Here is a 22432-nt window from a genome sequence, read left to right as displayed (position 1 = left end):
ACTTAAGAGTCATGTTGAAGGTTTGGTCAGTTTATTTAAATACGACAAAAATAGCAACCAAGTTTTCATAAAGTTGGCTGAAAATGTGAAAATAACAATTACTTTTTGCAAAAAGCCTCAGTGATCTTCGTTTGAAGCAACAAAATCGACCATTCAATTTAAACATGATTGGTTTGCAAGGCACAAAATATCTGTAAACCAAACCGTAGTTCAGTAAAACTATGCGCACAAATTTAGTTCAGCTCGTGGTTACGAAACCAACACATAGTACACCGTGTGAACACACTTGACCAGCACTCTGGCGCACAGGTTTTCCACCACTTCTCAAGCGACATTTTAGAAATTAACAATTTGACTCATCACCGTCTGGAGTACGGTCCCTTTTTGTGTTTCTGCGGGAGTAGCTTGTTCGCAGGCCGGCGTAATTTTCGTCGTTCTTCTCGATGTTCTTTGTCAGCAGCGGCTTGCTTGTCTTGTTTTGTTTCCTAAAAAAAATTAAAATGCTAAATTGGTCGGCAATTTCATATGATGCGTATTACGCAGTCCTGCCCTGAAGCTAAAATCTGTCCAACTGCGTCCTGAAAACAATGTTACCTTATTCCTTATACAATAGTAAAACCACAACCAAGTAAAATTATTTTCTGTAGTGTAAGTATTAAGTACTTATAACTGTGGTTCCAAAACTGACGCCCAAAAACGCATTGATTTTAGAAATGAGTGCTAAAATATAATCGCCACTAACATTGAATTAATAAAAAAAATATTTTTTAAAAAACTTTTCAGTCACAGCCAGTGGCGGCTCGTCATAAGGGACTGCGGGACTGCAGCCCCCCCAACATTTTGTGCATATGTGAATTATATTACATATAGATAGTTTTGCCATGTTTTTTTTAAATTTATTTCGCTTGAAGAATTAAAAACTCTTAATATTAATTTTTTTTGTTATAAAAAAAATTTTTTTTGTCATTTTTTTTGTGTTGTCATTTTAACAGTTGTCATTTTACAATGTTTCGACGTCTGGCTACGTTTGCACATTCGCTAGCTAGGTTTAAAGAGACGACAGCGATATCCAAAATTTTTTTTGTCATAAAAAAAAATTTGTATTACAAAAATTAATTGGCAAGTCTGGGTCTGCAAATTTTGCAGGCCGGTGTTGCTTTTTTTTTATGACGTAGGTTTTTCAGAAAAAGGTTTTCTAGCATCACTGAACAACATAGCCGTACGAGCCAGGGGGGGCAGCCGCCCCCCCCTGTTGTTTCAAAACGTCGCGAATTCGGGCAAAATCTTGCAATTATTAGGGCAAAAATTGCTATATGAAAAGCTACAAAATTGCATGAATTAAGAAAAACTATAAATTAATATCTTTTACCTATCAAACTAAGTACAGCCTCTTATTTGCACAAGAAATGTGCCGCAAAATCTTCATTTGGCCACACAATATTGATGTATTGTATTGCATGGTGATCAAACTGTAGTACGAAATGCATTTAACCAACAGCATCATGCCAATTTGGGCAGCCACCAAAATATGTCTCTAATACTTTTGTGAAACCGCCCAAATCAAAACGCAAAATTTGCTATATATATAGCTAATTTTATTAATTTTCACACATGCATCGTGTTGATTTGGGCAGCTCAAAACATGAAATTATTTGATAAAACTGATTAGTCTGTTTATGCAACTGCCCAAATTAGCGTGAGGCAGTTTCCCCAAAATGAACAAATTCATTAATTTAAAGCAGTGGCTTTTTCGTGAACAACCACAGTAATGTAGGTTATATATGATATCGGTCATATAGTGTTTCAGATTGAAAGACTGGAGCCGGTTAAATAGTGTTTCAGATTAAAAGACCAGAGCTGGTTAAATAGTGTTTCAGATTAAAGACCGGAGCCGGTTAAATAGTGTTTCAGATTAAAAGGCCGGCGCCGGTCAAATAGCCACTGCCTTAATTTTTCCAATTTACATAACTGTATCGTTAAGATTTGGGCAACAAAAAAAATATGAAATTATCTGATCATAGTCTATTTATAAAACTGCCCACTTGGCATGATACAGTTGCCTCGCATCAAAATTTACAAAGTCTTTAATTTTTTTCATAATATCCATAAATGCATCATCTTGATTTGGGCGACTACAAAATATGAATTTATATAAATCTGGTGAACACTTTTATAAAACAATTCGGGTGGAGAGGTTACAGTACTTTTTCAACCATAAACAGACATAGCTATTAGCTAAGCAACATCACAACATTTAACAAAAAAATGTTATAGCCTACCTGTTAAAAGTAATGTTAAGGTGTAGCTTAGCTTTGTTTGGTTACTTTTATAAAAGGGTCTGCTACTATTCGGCGATTTTTTGAAAATCCAACCACGCCTTCTGCAAATCCGACGATTGAATATTATTCAATATTCAGACATTGAAAATGTAAATACGAACTGTTTGACTAATTGGGTTCTTTGAATCCTACGTCACCGTCTGTATGCAACCTTAGAATATATTAGTTAATTTTTGTCATCAAATTACCTAGCCTAACTATCTTTTTAGTAGTGCTGCCAGACCTTTTTATTTTTTGTACTAAAATTCGTATCATCAAAACTACTTTAATTGATTTCAGAACAAAGTTTATTTGAACAGAAGTAGTATGTCTGTGTTTTATTACATTTAATTAAATTTCTCTATTGTTATGTACTTTTTTCTGAATCCGTATGGTCACACTGAGCAGGTTTCCTGCAATGTTTATTTTTCTGAGTCTTTTATGACATCGCAACTGAATATTTAAGTGGGGTTGTTTTTTATTTGTGGTGTGTAAAACAATATTTGTTACTCCTATCTACCATGCCAAAGTGCAGAAGCATCGAGCAATGCACATTAGGGTGGAGTGAAACATAGGTTAAAAATGAAAGTTGATAGAATCAATCTGTAATAGTTACTAAAAGTTGTGATGTGGTAAATGTATTCACATGCTGAAATATTTTTGATTTTGATCAACGTTTACGTCTGCCGCAAGTCCATTGAAGTTTTCACTGGTATTTTGGAGCTATGACGTCATCACAATTAGCAGATCGTCACTTTTATCTAACTTCTACCTTCGGTACTTCTATCTAACAATATCAGAGTTGTAAATTACACATAAATCGTTGCAATGCAGTGGAAAATACGTCTTTTAGAACGCTTGTTGCATGTATATGATCAACTGATAAGAAAAAACACGGATTTTAAGCTATTTTCTTCAAATTTCTGTTCCTTTCACAAGTTCATCAGCACAGTTTAAGCAAGTATGTGCAATGAAGGTAAAGCAAACTACAGTAGAAAAGTGTTTTTCTTAATATGACAATAGTGAGATTTCGGTTGCCTGTTTACTTTTGATCCCATATAAATATTGTAAACGCTTTTTAAATCATCAGCTTATACAGTACATGGGCGTTGGCAGAAATATTGCAGGGGGGGGGGCAAACATCTTTTAAGCCAAATTTCATCTTGTGAGCTACAACGAGTGCAACGTAGCTAAGTGTATTGATGAAATGTAACGTAAATTTGGACGGCACGAGCGAAAACGTTACAATTAAAGATATTTCCAAGGCATACTTAGCGATAGTTTCCGAAAGCGCGAAAAAATAGTCCTGGAAAAATGTTGGTTTACTTCGAAGAAAATTGGATGAAAAAGATATTATCGCCCAAAGGTAAGAAACATTTTTGAAAGTATCGTTTTCATAAGGAAAGAAACGTTTATAAAACTCAAATCCAGGGAGACAAGTACCCCTCTCTGCCGACTCCCATGAGTTTAAATCTCATTAAGCACTCCATTTGCCAAAAACTCTCGTTTTGTATTGAATACAGGCATTTCTAATTTTGACTGCAGTCTACTTCGAATGAATCCTTCCCGTTGTTTCTGCCCACACACCGCAGATGCTGCTTCAATAACGAGGCGCACGGCCCCTTCCATGGCTTGCGTGTGACACGGATAGCTAGGAAATTCAAGCTCTGGAGCTGCAGCATCTTGAATGAAGGACATTAACTGACTGTCCGGTATGTCTCAAGTTAGCGGTAGTTCATATCTCTCTGTATGCTGCCAATCAATCAGTTCAAAGTATTCGTTTGCTTCAAAGATCAAGAGTGGAACTTTAAAGAGACGAATGGAATCTCCATGACCTTGTTTTCTGGAAAGTATCCTTCTCAGTGCTAATTTTCTGTTGTACAGACGTTCATCTACCAACATCCACAGCAATAGGTTCTCTTGGTGAGCAAAAAAGGCATTTCGGTTGATACCAGGGACAACTATTGCTTTTAGTTCAGCGCTAAGACAGCGCGACTTTTTAACTACGTGAAACAAAGTGTTTAGCTCCTTTACAGTAAGTAGTACAGGAAGGTTGCGTTTTCACTGCAAACCACGTTGGAGCGTATAACTTGGCAATGTAGGCTACTCCACCAACGCTACTCCACCAAAAGTTTCCTTGCTTCAGTTGTCCCATTAGGTCATGACGATGTCGCCGCCAATGTGCGGGTTCAACTATGGCAGGAGAGACTGGCAGCCGGACCGACATTGGCCAATATGGAGCTCACACCCATGGAGAGCCTTCCTCCCGGAAAACGTGAACCGTGGAAGTATTGGCGATGCCTCAACCGCTTAAGAACTGGTATTGGCAGGTGTAAAACCTTGATGAGACACTGGGGGTATTCCATGGGGAGCACAAGTTGCAAATGCGGACAGGAGCAAACGATGCAACATCTACTCGAATGCCCTGACCTAAAAGCAAGGTGCTCTGCACAGGATTTGGCCGAGTTCAACGATAGAGCAAGAGCCTGCGTGATGCTCTGGGCTACGGCCGTGTGATACACGATGAAGAAGACCAATGCTCTCAGATTTTACAGGGATTGTTTCGTGAAACATAAAGCTTCAAAATGCGATTGGTTGTTGTCAGCCATCTGGAGTGATTCATCTTTCTTGGATTACAATAGGCAAGCTTGGCATCACAACGCCCTGAGCTAATTGCTTTACAGATGCCATACAAGTACAGTAGGCTACTGCTGGTCTGTGCTTAAGCTCACGTCAATTGAAGGCAGTTGAATATCAACAGCCTCAAACTCTGTGACTGGTAAACTGTCACAGTCTTCAAGTTTTTTACCAATGGAGCCAGAAAAACTTAGTGGACCAGATGTAACTCCATCAAGATAATGCATCAAGTGTCTCAGTGGTAATTCATTAAAATGCAACAGACATACAAACCGCTGCAATGGCTTTTTCAGGCCCTTTTTAAGAATTGCATATTTCCGATTATGTTGCTTAAATGGACTAATTGAATCGTAAGAAATATCCTCTATGACGTCACATGCGATGGTTTTGTTGCGGAAAAAATTCTGAAGCAAATTGTGATATTTAATCAGCACATCCCTTGTAATCTTGAACTTGCTTGCGGCAGACGAAAACTTTATTTTAAAACGCTGAAATTTTCAAAGCTTAATAGTCAAGCCACACTACAACTTTTAATCGCTATTACAGAGCAAAAATCAAAATTTTCTTTTTTCACTCCACCCTAATGCACATGCAAGGTATCTTCAAAGAGGAATTCAGTTCTTCTATCTTGATTCCTTTGGTAAGAAATTCTAGGTAGCTAGTGGCGTAGCCAAAGGGGGGGAGGGGGGTTGGGGGTCACACACGTGCCGAAGGGGGGTTGCACCTCCCTTTGGCACGTGTGTGACGTCATGATATTGAGAATGATGCTTTCAGTCTACGCCTCTAAAACAAAGTTTGCCTAATTTTAAATGAAATATGCAAAGAGCGAGTTTTGCCATTACCAAACATTCAAATATCTCAGCCAGGAATTAGCAACAAGAAAACATAGAAACTTGTACCTTTATTTCCGAAAAATGCCGAAGAAAACATGATCTTATCCTTTTGCTATGCCACCGGACAGCACCATTTTACAGGAATATTCATACCCACATTTTTGTTGAAAATATTCTCAGAATGCACCAAATTCAAAGTAATTTTTTAAAATTTTCTGGGGGAGGCCCCCCAGACCCCCCGCCGATGGGTGTCGCCACAAGCAAAACACGTCATCAAAACCCCCCCCCCCTTCAAAATTCCTGGCTATGCCACTGCTGGTGATCTTGTTATGTCAGTTTTTCACTGTTATCATGCACCGCATACATTATAGCCTATTTGGGCAATTTCTATAAAAGCGTGCACATTTGGGCAAATTTACGTTCTGCCCCCCCAAAATGGTTTGGTCTCGTACGGCTATGCTGAACAAGCGCTGCAGGGACTGCAAATAGAACACACCTTGGTCAGAGATTCCAACTTTGGTTCTCGTAAATCTTTAGGGTAAGCGTGTGGAAGCTATCGGTGATTAGGTGAAGGGATCGTAGGTTACTTTACTTGATCTGTGTTTTGAGAAGTCACTGAGACAGACTAGTTTTGATAAGAAGTAAAGCCAATTACTGTAATTATTGGTTCTTTTTCACAATTCGCCCTCTAGATGATGATGTCATAATACGTCACACACGTTGGAATGGACTATTATAAAGAAGTACGGGGTGGAAATGCACTGAAAAACACCTGAAGGAAATTGTCTCCCATTTATTCATTTGTTGTTCAATTTCAACAAATTTGCTATCGTTGGAAAGCACAAGCATAGATCTAACCAACTAAGTTAATACCAAGTCCCAAAATAATACTAGCTCCATCTGGTGGCCACCTAAACTTGACCAAATTCAAGCCATTATCAAAAGTTTACTTTAAATGATAAAAACATTAAACGACAGCCAATTAAAGAACATGTTACTGTATGCTGTGTTACTAACCCTAACTCTGCATTTATAACTCAGTCCGGTACAGGTTTATAATTATTTATATTAGGTTAGCCTACTGGTTGATGCAGCACCCCCATGTTTTGAGACCACGAGCCGCCACTGGTCACAGCCACCCCAGAAAGTTTGAGGGTCCGCCGGTCTGATACTTCTTTAAACAGGTCCGGGCACGGCCGATGGGAGGATATTTTGGCCCCAATAACAAAACACCTCCCAACGAAGGGAAAATATTCGTAAATTTATTGAGGCAAATTTTAGTTTTTCCGCAAAAAGCAGAAATTTCTTTAAAAATAAAATGAGTTGGGTGCAAAAAAACTCGGTGTTTTCTGCGTCTGGAAGTCCTCATCAATGTCATGTTGGCTCTGCCACTCCAAAAAAGGATGGAATAACTGACTGAAAACAAAGGTTGACATGTCAAGTAAAGCTTGTTTGTCTGTTAAAATTTAATTTTCAAAATTTTAAAGACTTTCAAAGTAAGTCAAGGTTGTCAGTAGTAGCAATAGATTCAATTTACAAGACCGCACGAAAGCACAAACCTTGGTGTATTCAAATGTTGCCTCTCTTCCACCACCACTCCTTCTCTCGAATTTGACTTTTGACTTCAAGTTTCCTTTCTCTTCAGCGATGATGCGCTCTTCCAATGTCGCTCTGGAAGATCAAAAAATAAACATCTAATTTCTGCTGTGCTTCTCTTCAAGTTAGTTTATTATTATCAGAGAAAGCGAAAGCAATGTCTTAGCTTGCAACAGTTGTCATTTTACAATGTTTCGACGTCTGGCTACGTTTGCACATTCGCTAGCTAGGTTTAAAGAGACGACAGCGATATCCAAAATTGCAACAGTAAAAACTACAAAGTGTTCGCAGAACATTTTCAAACGAATGGCTCAGTGACACAATCAAAAGCGTGTAAGTCAAAATGGAGACAGACCAGTTTTTGAGGTGTTGAAACTGTTGCAAACGTCTGTATTGTGAGACAAGTTTTGTACTTATGACTAGAGCTCGACCGATATATCGGTCAGCCGATATGTATCGGCCGATATCAGGTGTGGCCGATATATCGTATCGGCTATTTTTCGCCGATAAACATCGGCCAGCAAAAGCACACTCAAAACCAGCCATGCATGCCTTTAGAAGAAACACAAGTTTCTCAAACGAGCTTGCATAGCACAAACAATTGCTGTGAGAATATAATTTCCCGCCCATTCTAGTGGGAGCATCTAGAAAATGTTAATACTGTATCCCTTAGCTTCAATTCAAGAAGGAAAAATTTCGAGTTTTACGTTGCTTCAACGATTGATGACATTGAATCAGTGTAACAAAGGTGAATTTTTCGCTAAGAATCGATGGGAGTGCGGGTGTACTTCTACACTAACCACGCACAGCTTATTTCAAGTCTTACGTCACAATGCCTGGCTTTGATCTCCGAGTGATATTGATAAGGCAAGATGCAGCAAAATTTGTCAAGTTTTGGTATTACAGTAAGAAAGAAAAGGTCCAGGGAAAATTAACTTTTGTTCACATGACATGCAAAAATAAACCCAAAGAAAAAATCCTAGTGAAACTTTGCACAGAAGAAAATAGTAGCGTCATTGTAGAAGTTGCAAAAATAAACCCAAAGAAAAAAGCCTAGTGAAACTTTGCACAGAAGAAAATAGTAGCGTCATTATAGAACTTTTCCGATTCGTGCCCAGAGCCTTGTGACGCAAGAAGCCACACGACCTCTTTCGGTGGAAGTTATGCGGCGTAATTAAGCAAGCAACCACCTGCGCTGAGTCCCGGGCGGGTGGGCCGCGCCCGCCGGACATTTCAGGAATTAAAAAAAATAATTAATTCAATTTTAAGTCCAAAAATTTCTGTAAGGGAACGTTCAAATATTACGTAACGCTTTTTTTCCGAATTTTTGACCCCCCCCTCCCCCATGTAACGCCAACGTAACGCTTTTTTCAATCCCCCCCTCCCCCATGTAACGCTTTTTCACTACGAATTCAGCACAAAAAACTACCATTCCGTACTCGAAAGCGTTACGTAACGTTTTGCTTGAACCCCCTCCCCCCGATGTGACGCTAACGTAACGCTTTGCATAAACCCCCCCCTCCCCCTCGAAGGCGTTACGTAATATTTGAACGTTCCCTAACCATCTGCCACCTTCTAATACTAGCCTACTTACCTTATTCGCAAGGTTTTGTCGCCATATGATAGGCCCTACTAGACCTACTAATTAAGCGATTAGTTTTCGTCAATTATTGCCATGTTACATTCATGCAACGTTGATTCGCCGTTAAACGAGCAAAAGTGTCCAGCCGCGCCGTTTGTCTCCACTCTGCCACTCGTAAGCCCAGTGCCATAAATCAAGTAAATTGCGCAAACCTGTGAGGAACTTCATTCGCAGCAAAAGTCTGACCGCAATTTCCACTGCTGTTACATCGTTTTAACATCGCCAGATGTTAAATCGGTGTAAAAACTGTAGCATTGTTCTTCAAAGGAGTAATTTTCTCTCAAACGACGTCATCAAAACTCTGCTGCTAAAATGCTCTATGTTGTCGTCTCAACCATCACACTTGCGTCAGTTACGTCACTGATATTAAACTGTGCACTACTGAACAGTGCACACGTGTTGGTTTGGCCGGATGAAACCGTTGGTTGTCACTCATTAGTTGCAATTCAGCTCCTTCGTTAACTGTTCTATTGTAGATTCAATGTAAGCTCGGTTCAATAGCGCAGTTTATCGCTAGATATTTGCAATTTATAGTAGTAGGAACTAGGAAGCCTAGATCTTGGACCTTAGTGGCAGGAAAACAACAGTGGAGTTCTACATTATTATTGGTGATCACGACGTGACGTGACAGTATGTGTTCGCCCGCCCAGCTATTTTGAAAACTCGGCGGCTATGACAGCAACCAATGCATAAACTTTCTTGGGCTGGTTTGTTGCTTAATAACCTTGTTGGTAACAAATTTTTCGTAATTGATATATATCGGCCGATATATATCGGTATCGGCCTAAAAATTTCATAAATATCGGTATCGGCCTGAAAAAGTGATATCGGTCGAGCTCTACTTATGACGTTGTGTAATTTACGGTCGTAAAGTCTCTGTGTTGTCCAGATAAGGTCAATTGTTAGGTGGTGGTGATCCCAGCCTCAGTACAAAAAAAGTTGAAAGAATGCATGTGATATTTAATACAACTTGCAACTGTTTTTAAACAAACGGATCAATAACAAATACGCGTGGCCGTTTCAGTTTAACAAAGTATTTATTAAAAAAGTTTCCAAACATTGCATCTCGCAGTTTAGAAACTGACTCACGTTGATTTTAAACTTTGCTCTCTTCTGGCCTGCTCCCCTGCAAAAGCCTCAAGGTCATGAAGAGTACTGAAGAGTTTTCCACTCCTAGCAACATCGGACTTCATCTCAAACATCCTGGGTTCTGAAGAGTCTCCATCAGTGGAGGATGCAGTGATTTGCTTTTTTCTTGCTTTAGTGTCCTTTTCCTGAAAACAATAACAGCAACCGAATATGAGCGAAAGGAGTGAATTAGATCGTGTTTGCTTTGCGGTTGCACGCTGAAGCAATGACAGCATGCTTATCGCCTCAGTGGATAGCGTGGTAGCACGTGAAGCTTCGATACCTATCAAAGATGTTGTATAGTAAAAATGATACTTACGTCATTTCTGCAAAGTATTCAGCATTGAGAATGGATTTAATGAGAAAAACTCAGTCGGTTGCTTCTTTATACGTTTACCTTGAAAGTTTGCATTGCCAAGCACTTACTGTACGTCAGTCCTTACTGTACGTCTACACTGTACATCAAGCACTTAGTGTATATCGGCGATGGAATTATTACGTTGTAACTATCATTCTTATAACACTTTATACAAACCCACTCATAAAATAAGTCTTTTTACATCGCTTTAACGTCTACATGCGTAGGTTAAATCAAATTAAAATGGACTGATTTGCTGATTGGAGTAAAGTAGTGTATGACGCGCAATGCCTGATGATAAAATTAGTGGTTACCTTTGGAGCATCCTGGACCCATCTTCTTCCAGATCTTTCAGTCTCATCCTGATCTTCATCAGAGGAAAACTCCTTATCATCATTGTCTCTACTCTGTAGTAAGATGTGGAAAGCGTTTAATGAAAACATGCATAGAGTCATTACTAGCAATCTAGCACGCTCCAAAAGGGGAGAAGCTGTAACAAACTGGGCAACAAAACAACACTTAGGATGTTCGATACCTGCGTTGACATCTTGTCCAAGCCACTGTGTCACAACTCTCAAAGTTGAAAAAGACTGAGCCCTTCGACCCTTGGAACGGTGAAGAAAAGTACAAACAACAAAAGTCAATAAATCAATGATAAAAATAATTATCAACTAATAGTTTTCGGGGTTTCACCTCTTCAAGATCTTGGAGGGAGTGATTCTCCACTATTTTGGATCTTTTTCCTCGAGCTCCATCCATCTGGGCCGCAAAAACGTGGTTGATGGATCTAAACTCTTCAGACTCCTCATCAACTTCGAAGCTGGGGTTTTCAAAGATTGCTTTGAATCTCGAATCCTCCAGAAGATTCGCAGCTTGTTGCTGAAAACAAATTAAGGTTAGAAACAAAAATGTTGCAGCGCCTGGCCGATCTAGTAAAAAAATAAAGAGCCAAATGTAGAGTTTGGCACATTTTAGGGTCTTCATTTTTTGACAAAATACGGTTTTACAAACTATAGATTTTAGATTTTGTCCTGAAATAAGCTTTTTTTTGTCATGAGTCATTTCTCAAGATGTCATTAACTTAACAAGTGAAAGTAAGAAAACAGAGGCTAAATTAAACCAATGAAAATAAACCTTGAGGTTCTTCTTCTTCTTCTTGGCATCAGCACCATCCGCTCTCGTTCGTAACTTCTCAGCTAACTTTCTGTTCACCTTGGGAAGTTTCTGCAATAGCAGTTATCCAACTTAACTTATGTCAAATGCTAATCAAATGTTGATTTTACGTCATAAAACGAATTATAGATTCACAAGGTAGGTGCAAATGCGTCAAACATAATTTATATGTCGACAGACCTCCAGACAGCAAAATCCGTTATTTTTGCATTGATTCAACGTTTGTAGATGTCGAATCAATGTAGAAATGACGGATTTTGCTGTTCGGGTCGGAACAAGCGTGTGGAGGCAACGTTGTAACAAGGTTTGAATTGCAAAACACGTATAGCCTACTTGGCATTATACACTTTTTCAAATCATTTCTTTCATAGTATTTTATAAACTGTCAAAATTTTTTTTTAAACAAAAACATTTTAATCCTTGCTTAAAATTGTATAATTCTGTGTCGTAAATTAGTGCTAACTCACATCAACATGGACTCTGTTCTCTCTGGCTTGCTCGATCTTTTCAGCAATTTTCTGCTTTCTGTATTCCCTGAAACAAAATAGCATTTATGTGTATGCAGTTTCGAAAATGGATATGAGCTGTCAATTCCACAAGAAGTAAAATGAAATCCACAAAATATTGCAATAGTGGTATGAGCTTCCAAAGTCTTGGGGAAAGAATGCTTCGACTTTTACTTTGTGAGTGAGTTATCAGCTGGAATTTTAGGCTTCCATGCCCGAGTCATTTCGTATGACACATACCTGTTGATCAGTACGATATATAGAGCTAAGGGTTTGCATTTATGAAGTCAAAACCCACTTACTTGTATGCAAATGGATTAGCAATGGATCGAGCCTTTTGATACAAGCGCATGTCGACGAAGTAACCATGCATGTAAGCGCGCAGTAGAGGAGTCCCGATCAAGTTGGATAACCCTATAAATTGAAAACATCGTTGTTAAGTCAAGAAGCGCCACGCAGTTGAGTTCTTGCCAGTGCTTATGGAACTGTCGTGGATAGTTACTAGTACTACCATTGAAAAGCTGTTCCGTTTTGACCAACAGACCTTATGAAAGTGGTGAGGTTCATGATGGAAGATGACGGGCGTTTACCCGATAAGATATGAATATAATCAAGAAAAAATAATGGACCGTGATATTAAATACGTAATTAAATTTTGAAGCAAAAAAGGAAAGTTTTTGGAATACATGATTTTATAAAAAGGAACAGATATTTGCAGCAAGTCTCGCAACAGGTACTGTTGCAGTAAATAAGTTTTGACTATTTGACTAATTGAAATGCCAAAAAAGCCGTTAACCCCGCTTAATCACACTCCAACTTCATGTACGCAAGTTTTGCTGACCCAGAGAATATTTTTCTCATCTCCCTCTATTTGTTGAGGCATGAAACAAATTAAAAATTTCAGGATGAAGTCATGGATGTTTATTTTAGTGCTGTTTTGATATTATTTACTTTTTTCAATAGCATGGTTAAAAAGGCATCTGTCGCCTAGTTAACAAGGTTACTCACTTGACGAAGTATTATTCCAGCAATCACTTTTAGGGTGGCTGCTTGACTAGAAGACCTTACAGGTCACTTCGCAGCCACCCGATGCAGTATCCACACATTCTATGTGATCGTTTTTATTATTTGATCTTGCTTTGAATGTGTGTGTTAACAAAAATAAACGCCAATCAATCAATTTTAAACAATTTGAAATTTCCTTACCAGACAGCCAGACACTTTTGAGGTACACTGATAAAACCACGGAAAATGTAGCAACATAGATTGCGTAAAAGATTTTAGGCATGAAATGGAAGATTCTGCACCGCCTAAAATTCATGAAGCTTTTGTTCCATGTCTATTGTGTGGGATGGAACTACTGAGGGCCTATTTGGTTGATTGGGCTGTGGATGAAGTCTGTCTAGCTAGATGAGCTGCCTCCATTCTCGCAAAAGCATGTCACCTATGTAGTGCAGTTGAAGGCATAATTTGGAACCAGCACCAATGAGACGTCTGGCCCCAAAAAGTGCATACCTTTTAAAAAAAGTATAAGGAGGAGAGAATACTAATAAAATAGTGGTAGACTAAGAGAGTTTCTACCAAAAAGCAAGAGTTGCCTCCAAAACGAAACAGAGCGAATGCAAGTAATGCACTGTAGTTAAAATATGCTGTGTTTTCTTCGTTGCCGGGCCCCTTAAAAAATCTGGACTGGGTCTAAAAGCACCCCCTGGACTCTCCTCCTATCAACACTACCAACCTAATGATTCAATTTCTTTTGTGGTCAAGAATTTATAGTCGTCGTAGATCTCCTGCTCCGGATTTTCTTCCAGCTCTTCCGTAAGATTATCAAGGAATGCACACCACTTGGGGGCGGGTCCCAGCATCTGGAAATAAATAAATTGAAAATTAAATTCCAATGGTCTACATAAATTGTATAATGAATTGCGACAGTACAAAACGCAAAAACAACATTTGAAAATGCAATGTTACCGGTATAAAGTAAGTGTGGATCTTCGGCGACTCATTAGCCAGGAAGAATAAACCGGTCCCTTCCGCTATCGCCATGTCGTTGATGTCTGAGTTCATCTCGACTGCAGTGACAGCCTTGCCCTGGGAAACAAGGGGTAAATATTTCCACTAAACATCTCCAGAGCTCAGAGCTTATGTAAAAAATGCTTGTACAGATGTACACTATACGACTACGTCTTTTAGATGCATATTGATAACTCAGCCAGGCTAGCCAATCAATTTCTTTTAAAATAAATTTAAGACGTCTGGAAATGATGACGTAACGTTAAAAATAACTGCTTTATATGAACTAGCACTGTTGACTGTCACTTATTGCAAATCTTTCACAGTGCAAGATAAGCAGTGAGCACTCTTTCTCAAAACTGCTGAAAAATGAACTATTTAATAATTAAAAGAAACCCAAGAAGTGCCGAGCAAAGACAGAGTCAAAGGTACATCAACAACTTGGTAGAGCAACTTGAAAATTCATCAAGCATAACAAATCACTTTTCGAACATGCGGTCTTAAAACGTATGGAGTTAGTGCACGAAGTGCCCAAAAGTGGTATTCCATAGCGACAGTGCTGAAACTCGAAGTTAACTTTAGTGCGTAAACCAGATTTTAAGTCAAATGGACAGGGATGCAGCATGGAAGCTAATCGTCAATTTTTGTGTCCAGCGTGTCACTATTGTCGCAACTAAAGCTAGTTGTTCACTGTGTGAGTGCCGAACCGAAGCCCTCCTGATCGTTGTTTGGCCCATTTACCACTCGCTCACACAACCGCATACAAAACCAACTACCCGACATCAAAAAGAACTACAACAGTAGATGTACCGTATTTATCTTACTGTAAACTATAGTTCACTAACTTATAACACAAACTGAAGAAAAGAGCGTTCTTCCCGGCTATCAGCACAAGGCTGAGCAGTGAGCACTCACTAGTACAGCGAGCAGTTGCGATTCGCTAAACATAACGATGTAGCTTCCACGCTAGCCATTTAGACCATCCAATCAACTACATGTTTCTCGATAGCCGATTGTAGCAAGAACTGACAGCGACAGACACCGCGTTTCGCCCATTTTAACACAAAGCTACAGGCCAAGCTAGTCTGCAGACGTTGAATCAAAGTCAAAAAGCCTGATTTGTATACCGTCTCCTCTTCCCATAACTTGACCGATCGTGCGTCAGATGACATCACGATATCATTGGGTTTGTTGAATGCTATGGAATGAATGGGAAGGTCGTAGTGATGGTCTTTGACGATGCGAGGCTTACTGCTTCGGATGTCGTAAAGAAGTACCTGTGATGCAACAAAACCTTGTTATTGATCATGAGTTTCAATTTCTATATCTATCGCTTTGTGATTTCTGCTGATAATTTGTTTTGTTGCAGCTGAGATGTGCGATACCAAGTTATACCGAGCACATACAATGAAACAAGCTTTAGGTAAAAGCTTTTGAGTAAACGCGCAGCTGTTTTAAAAACGTTCAATTACGTTGATAAGATGTATACCTGCCCAGTGCTTGTACCAACCGCTAACTGGAGCGCACTGCTGAACTTCAGGGACGACACTTGAGATGTTTCGCTGGAAAATAAACCAACGGTTTGTAAGAAAAGATTGCAGGGCGTTTCAATCCAACGCAGATATACTATACATCGGCCAATGTTGTATAGATCAAAATCAATCAAGCAAGATAAAAAGTTAAAAATTGCCAATCGAATTTGTGTAAGGCTTTTCCTTCTTAAACAAACTTAACAGTAAACTTTCAAATTGAGCCGACAAACGTCAACAAACCGATATAAAACACGGCGCATATCATGTTGAAATGGGAGAACAATTCCAAACAAGTTGTGATGCTCTTGGGCTTACGAATGTCCAAATGGGGATGACAAAACTTCATGCCAGGAAGCAAGTTTAACTACTCATGTGAGAGAATTGGCATTTTTCTGCATCACTTACAGGAGATCAAAGATGTGATGGGTTTGCGAACTAGCCCAGACAGCAAATCAGTCAATTTTTTTACTTTGATTCAACGTCTGATTCTATGTAAAACACGATTGATTTGCTGTGTGGGGGGTTGTCCTGACACAGTTAATCAAAACTACTTGCGTTCTGTTGAGAAAGTCCTACAAGTTTTTAGCGTTGGCCTCCTCAAATGGTGCGCTCACTTTAAATTGAATCCAGCTAATCCAAGGGAGCAGTCAAGGATGCCGGCGCGACATTTAGATCTCGGATCCCAACACTCAACATGGCCGTCCACTCCTCCCGCCACCACAAGATGATGATCTTCATTGATTTCCACAGTCGATAACTGACTGCGAGTAACAAAACTTGCGATTGATTCACTTTTTACATTGATTTTTCTACTTAACTAACTTTCTTCTCTCATTGGCGTGAAGAATAAATAAACATAAATTCTACTGTATTTAAATAAGATACAAAACCTTGCTTATTTTAGTTATATACTTAATATGTCTAATCGTTAAGTTGCATCCTTAATGAAGGATCCTTGTATAACTTTTCATGCACAAAAACATTTAAAAACCGGGACAGAAGAGACACATTAGCGTCTATTTCATTACTAAACATTGTTTGATATTTAATTAACGAAAACAAGATAAAAGTGCCTCGAACAAGGGGCAAACAACAACGCAGAAAGAAGATATATACATACGGAGAGTGCGTTTCGTAAGATTTCAAAAATCTCCCCTGATCGAGATTGATTCGATAAATTTCCGGCCTGAAAACAAAACACAAATGAATATCAAAGCAGTTACATTAGTCTACACTCTACATCATTCATACGGTTTATGTTATATTACATCGCTGCACCATGGCTGCCTGGAGGTGAGGCCTGATTTGTCACATTTTGTAGATTTTGGATGCCGATACTGCTACTATTTGACCGAAACTTTCAATTTTTTTTCTGACATTTTCCTGACTCGTAATGATATAAAAGCTTTTCGTTGCCTTAGAAAAGCAGTAAAAAATAAGAAAAAAACTGTTCAATCAGACTATTAGCAATCGGCTAACAATCTTACAAAAATTTTCTGGAATCAAATTGTCTTTGTTATTCAAAGCCTGGTGATGTTAAAACCCAAACACAGTAAAAAAAACGTTAAAATATTATTTTTAGAAAAATTCATTCAGACAGTTAACAAAAGTCTGCAAAAAGTAACATATAAGGCCGTAACAGGGGTTAATCGGCTTTTTTTCAAATCCAACTTTAGCCCTGGTTTTCGAATACAACAGGAGATACTAAGTCTAAGACCCTAGGAAAAAATTAAAATTCCGTCCAAAACAAAGGATATGATGAGTTTGGCTGTATAAGTTATCTGTTTTTCTAGAAAAATTAAAACATCTACGAACTTTGTAAAACACAGCTATGTTAGCGTCAAGGATGAAACTGACGTCTTGATTTCTATACCCAGGTCAAGTCTGGTTCGAGGTTAGTGGTAGACAAGTGTAAAATAACACGCAGTTGGCAAGGATTCTTACTTTTCTCACCGGGCTTTCGTCCGTGAGAAAATACTGTTTTCATTAATAAAAAAAGAATGCAAATTGAATTTGTACCATATCTGTGTGTCTGCGGGCCAAACATACCACATTGTGCAACAGGCGCGGGCCATACAAAAAAGTATCGTGAGCCGAACTTTGGACACCCCTGTCTTAAAATGTACTGTTGCATCCTAAATCAAGGCTAAAGTTAAAATTATTCCCCCCCCCCCTTTAATAAAGGACTTAAACTGATATGACAATAGCAGGGATGTACAGATTAGCAGTGACTTGTAAAAATTTACCCTGATCCAACCAGCATGAGATCACAGTTGCCACTATGATAAGCGAGATCGCGACCGCATTTCGGGATTCTGATTTTGTAGTGTTTCCCTTGTTGCGTGTGGAGCTCCACGTTTCGGTCTTTCAACAAGAAAATGACCTGCAATGAAAAGAAGCAATGCAGCGTTAGCCTGAAGTGCAACATTTCTTGGAGTGTTGTGCATTTGTTTCACATTAATTAGTATAGAAAACCAGAGCACTTTATGACATGAAAAAGCAGGAACAGGAAGAAATGTTTTGCTTAATGAGATTGGGCAAGACACAATAATAATGTAATCAAGTTCATACGCTCAGTCAAGCAGTACAATATGCGCACGGACGGTTGATAGCCGGTCGGAATCACAAGTTAGTAGTCTGAATAGTAGTTGACAAACATAGTTTATATTTTCAGCTGCTTTCAACCTCTTGCTACCCTATAAATATTGAACTAGATTTTGGAACTTGTGCTGGAAGTCCGGAAAGCATCTGCGTCTGCGATACTAGTATCAATGAAAGATTTTGTTATTTTCAAAGTAAAACCAGGAGTTTTGTAATGATTTGTGATCACACCTTGTTAATTTTGCTTCTCATAGCTATCAGTTCAAAGACAAACAATTACAACGCACATTTTGCCTATTTAGATTTTAAAGCGAGAATTGCATTAATTAACCTTTTGCAGTTATAATAGTTCACAATTTAGATATTAAACCTATTTTAGCGTGATGCTGCGAGTTCGCTGTGGTATTGCGAATTGCACTAGCTTTTGCAACACAGCTTCCTAGTCATGTGCTAAGACAAATGATGTTGATTGTTGAAGTCAGTGGATCGTTGATGCGACTCTTTTGTTTGGCTTGAGGCTGCTGTCTTCAATGTTGTCTGTTGAGTTTCTGTGTTGTTAGGCGTTGTTGCTGTGAAATTTTGTTGAATTAGTTGATAGATTAGGTGACGTAGTTCTTCCCTTTCGGCACGGTTATTGATCTTTGGACTCTGTCTACTTATGAAAACGGCCTCTTTGAAGCGCAATTGTACCGCGTCGTTTTCTCTGGCAATATCCAATTAGACAGAGTCCAAAGATCAATAACCGTGCCGAAATGGAAGAACTAAGTCACCTAATCTATTAATCAACTGATTCAACAAAATTTCACAGCAACAACGCCTTAACACAGAGACTCAACAGACAGCAGCCTCAAGCCAAACGAAAGAGCCGCATAAAACAACGACCCACTGACTTCAACACCATTCGTCATAGCAAATGACTAGGAAATTGTGTTCCGAAAGCTAGTGCAATTCGCTATTACCACAGCAAACTCGCGGCATCAGGCTAAAACAGGTTGATAGTGTCTACACTCTACATTGTCAAGTAAGCAACGATCATGCTGCTAAAAGCAAAACTCAATCTATTGCATAATTAATTAATTATAATAAGTTCACATGTTGGCAAGACCTGCGTGTACTGTGTACTGTACAGCTCACTATGTTTCGATATCGACTCGATTAAAGCACTTGTTGGTTGGACAATGACCACTTACCTTTGAATAGTCATCTGACAGAATATCAAATGCAACAGCTGAAAAATAAAATAAGTTCATGACAATATGCAAGCCCTGGGTCATATCTTGTCGTGCTAAAGGTTAAGTTTTCAAATAAACAAATTTAGTCCGTTATTTGTGTTGACTGTAACAGCAATTTTCTGTATATTGTGGACTGTGCAGCCACATATGACTCAAAAAGATATCACTCTTCACAAAACAAGAAAAGTTTAACGAACTATTGTGCTGTGATGCATGTTGTAACACAATGCCAACAATAATTCTCCATTATACCTTCACAATCTAAGCATCGCTCAAACTTCATTGAAAGATCTTTGACATCGTAACAACGAACCATTGGCTTGTAGGTTCCTGAAATAAAATTTTGTGAGTTTTAAGTGAAATTTTCATTTGAGGGTAAAACCAGCACATCTAAAGTAAACCAAATGCAAAGCTAACATATGCAGAACTACAACTTGCACAGCATCAGACCAAGACATCATGCTTTAATAGCATTCCTAACATTACGAAGCAGGTCTTTTAGATGCAGACAGTTAGGCGCCTGCCAAATAGGTGCACAGAATGTGGTGTCAGGATATTTAGGTGTGGCGTCCGATCATTTAGGTGCTATTCCCAGTAAAGTCTATTTCATTAGGTGCTTGATTGATGGTAGTAGCTAATTATAACCAGCAAGTTATATTGTATAAGATTAGCCTACCATAGTCAGCTTGCATTAACATTATTTTGTTGGTTTGCAAAGCTGTTGTGGAATATCAAGCTTCTATTGCAGTATTTACGTCATTTTTCATTTCAAATATCCAAAAAATATTTAAAAAAAACCGGCTGTACTTGCATAGTCAGGCAGTAGGCACTGCACATCGATATGTTTCAAAGTGAAATTCACTTTGTAACACATTGGAGAGAACTTTCACAGAATCAAGCATTTCTGATAAATGATTTTAAGTGTATTTTGACCCACCGAATAGCACCTAAATGACCGGGCGCCACGGGTCTGCTACTATTCGGTGAGTCCGATTCGGTGAGTTCCTAACTTCTAACCCCTAAAACGGCAATGATAATTAGGCTATGGTACCCGATAATTTAAAAAAAAAATTGAAAAAATCACCGAATAGAGATCGGACTCACCGAAACGGGCCATTCCGGGGCGCAACTTTTGAAAAGGTACCATTATAAAATCCCCTCACAACTTGGTTTGGTAATTACAGAAGAAAAAAGAGCAACAGCTGCGGTGGGAATCAAACCCACGTCAATGTAATTACTAAATTACTACCACCGCCCTAACCCAATGCGCCAAGCCAGCGGATGGGGAACGGATGACTAAACTGAGCTAGAATATTCGTTTTCCTTTGTTGCTCAGAGGGGATTTTTTTATGGTACCTTTTCAAAAGTTGCTTCCGGGGCGCCACATTGCGCCACACATAAATATCCTGATTCCTGACGCCACGCACACCTAACTGTCTGCACCTAAAAGATGTGGGCCCCAACATTAGGATCTATGCAACTGGGGTACAACAAAGCATCTGTGCATTTTAAAATTGAGATATTAAAAAACAAAAAAAAGAATGAATAATGTCGATAAACTGAACACGCGTTGGACGTTGGTATATATATAGTTTGGAAATATTATAATTGCTTTTTTGATTAACAACCAGCCAGTTACAAAAAGAGATTGTGTATCAAAGAAAATAACTACTTTTGAGCTGGTGATTTGTTCATTCTTCTATTTCCCATTACAGATATCACTCTAAAGCTAGTGTACGGTAACAAATGTGTTGTTTTTCTTGATCAGTACCCCAAATCTTGATACAGTAGTTAACTAGTTATATATATAAATAAGACTACAATTGAGCATTATTGAAGAAACTAAATTTTATCGCCAACTGAGTACAGACTTCTAATGAGTTACCTGTAGCAAAAATGTACTGTTGATTTCGTGACACACGAACATTGGTACTGACTGTCGGCATTCCAAAATCCTGAATCAGTTCAATGCGTCTTCTCAGACTCACATCTCCTTTTAGTAACTTGCGTTTTTTCTTATCGCTGATAAACTGAAAAAAAAACACACAATATGTAATTATTTTAAGAAATGTGTGTTAAGATTAATGACAAATCACAATAAAAAATACATATCAGGCTCATTAACTTGCAGAGCTACTGATTTCTATTTTGGATTACAACTAATAATTTCACCAACGGTTCTAAAGGCGGCTGGATTTATGCTTATTTGTTTAAACCAAGTAACTTAAGAATAATATTGTTATATTGTGTACAATTGATATTTGTTCTTCAGATTTGGTTAATTAATATTTTAATAAGACAAGGCCACAATGTTGTGATAAAAACACTTGAATTTGAAAAACTGTCAAGTTTGGGAAAACCTCGCGACAAGTAGGCTAATCTTATAAATTCTCCAATCTCCATCCAAACCATTTGTATGTCGTTTGTGTGTAACCCAATGCTAACCATCTGCTCAAGGTAAAAAAATTGAGATGACATTTAGACACAATCATACACAAGTATGTACTTTACATAAATATACACTTTCAGCCTAACTTTAAAACGCATAGACAAGCATAGTGATACTACACAGCCATATTTGATAAACTGATTTTGCCAAATCACATTATTTGGCACTTCACTTAAATTTTGGTCTCACAACTTACATCAGGTAAAGATTTTCCATAGCTCAAGTTATAGATCTTTATGTTGTTGGGGTTAGACACTTGCATTTCAACTTAGAGTTAGCCTACTTGCTGCAAATTATATTTCTCTAGAGATCGAAAGTAATTGAATGCAATGCATTAAACATCAGATAAATAACAAAATACAAATAAGTAGAATATAGAGGCTAGTCTACCAGACACTTATCAAATTTAAGCAG

At 38.4% G+C, this 22432-nt stretch overlaps 1 protein-coding gene across 1 annotated transcript; it reads right to left on the bottom strand.

The window, feature by feature from the left end:
• Positions 1-14: 14 nt before the first annotated feature.
• Positions 15-22322, bottom strand: LOC145785115 (nucleolar protein 10-like). Its single transcript, XM_082596816.1, has 19 exons — positions 22215-22322; positions 21455-21599; positions 19822-19899; positions 19528-19565; positions 17983-18119; positions 16857-16922; positions 16351-16497; positions 15694-15766; positions 15332-15481; positions 14163-14282; positions 13930-14056; positions 12494-12605; positions 12153-12219; positions 11647-11736; positions 11206-11391; positions 10827-10919; positions 10116-10300; positions 7348-7459; positions 15-485 (listed from the first exon to the last, which is right to left on the bottom strand). Exons 1-19 carry the CDS (start codon positions 22278-22280, stop codon positions 360-362), a joined length of 2118 nt encoding a protein of 705 aa, XP_082452942.1. The 5' UTR covers positions 22281-22322; the 3' UTR covers positions 15-359.
• Positions 22323-22432: the final 110 nt, after the last annotated feature.

Source organism: Aplidium turbinatum, chromosome 16, assembly GCF_918807975.1.
Source record: "Aplidium turbinatum chromosome 16, kaAplTurb1.1, whole genome shotgun sequence".
NCBI lineage: Eukaryota > Metazoa > Chordata > Ascidiacea > Aplousobranchia > Polyclinidae > Aplidium > Aplidium turbinatum.
This window is presented reverse-complemented; position numbering and strand designations above follow the sequence as displayed.

Coding starts and splice junctions, on each gene's coding strand:
- LOC145785115 (XM_082596816.1), bottom strand. CDS start 22,280: ATGCAAGTGTCTAACCCCAACAACATAAAGATCTATAACTTGAGCTAT. Junction 7,460..10,115: donor GAGCAAAGTTTAAAATCAAC/GTGAGTCAGTTT, acceptor TTGATCTTCCAG/AGCGACATTGGAAGAGCGCA. Junction 486..7,347: donor CAACATTTGAATACACCAAG/GTTTGTGCTTTC, acceptor AATTTTTTTTAG/GAAACAAAACAAGACAAGCA.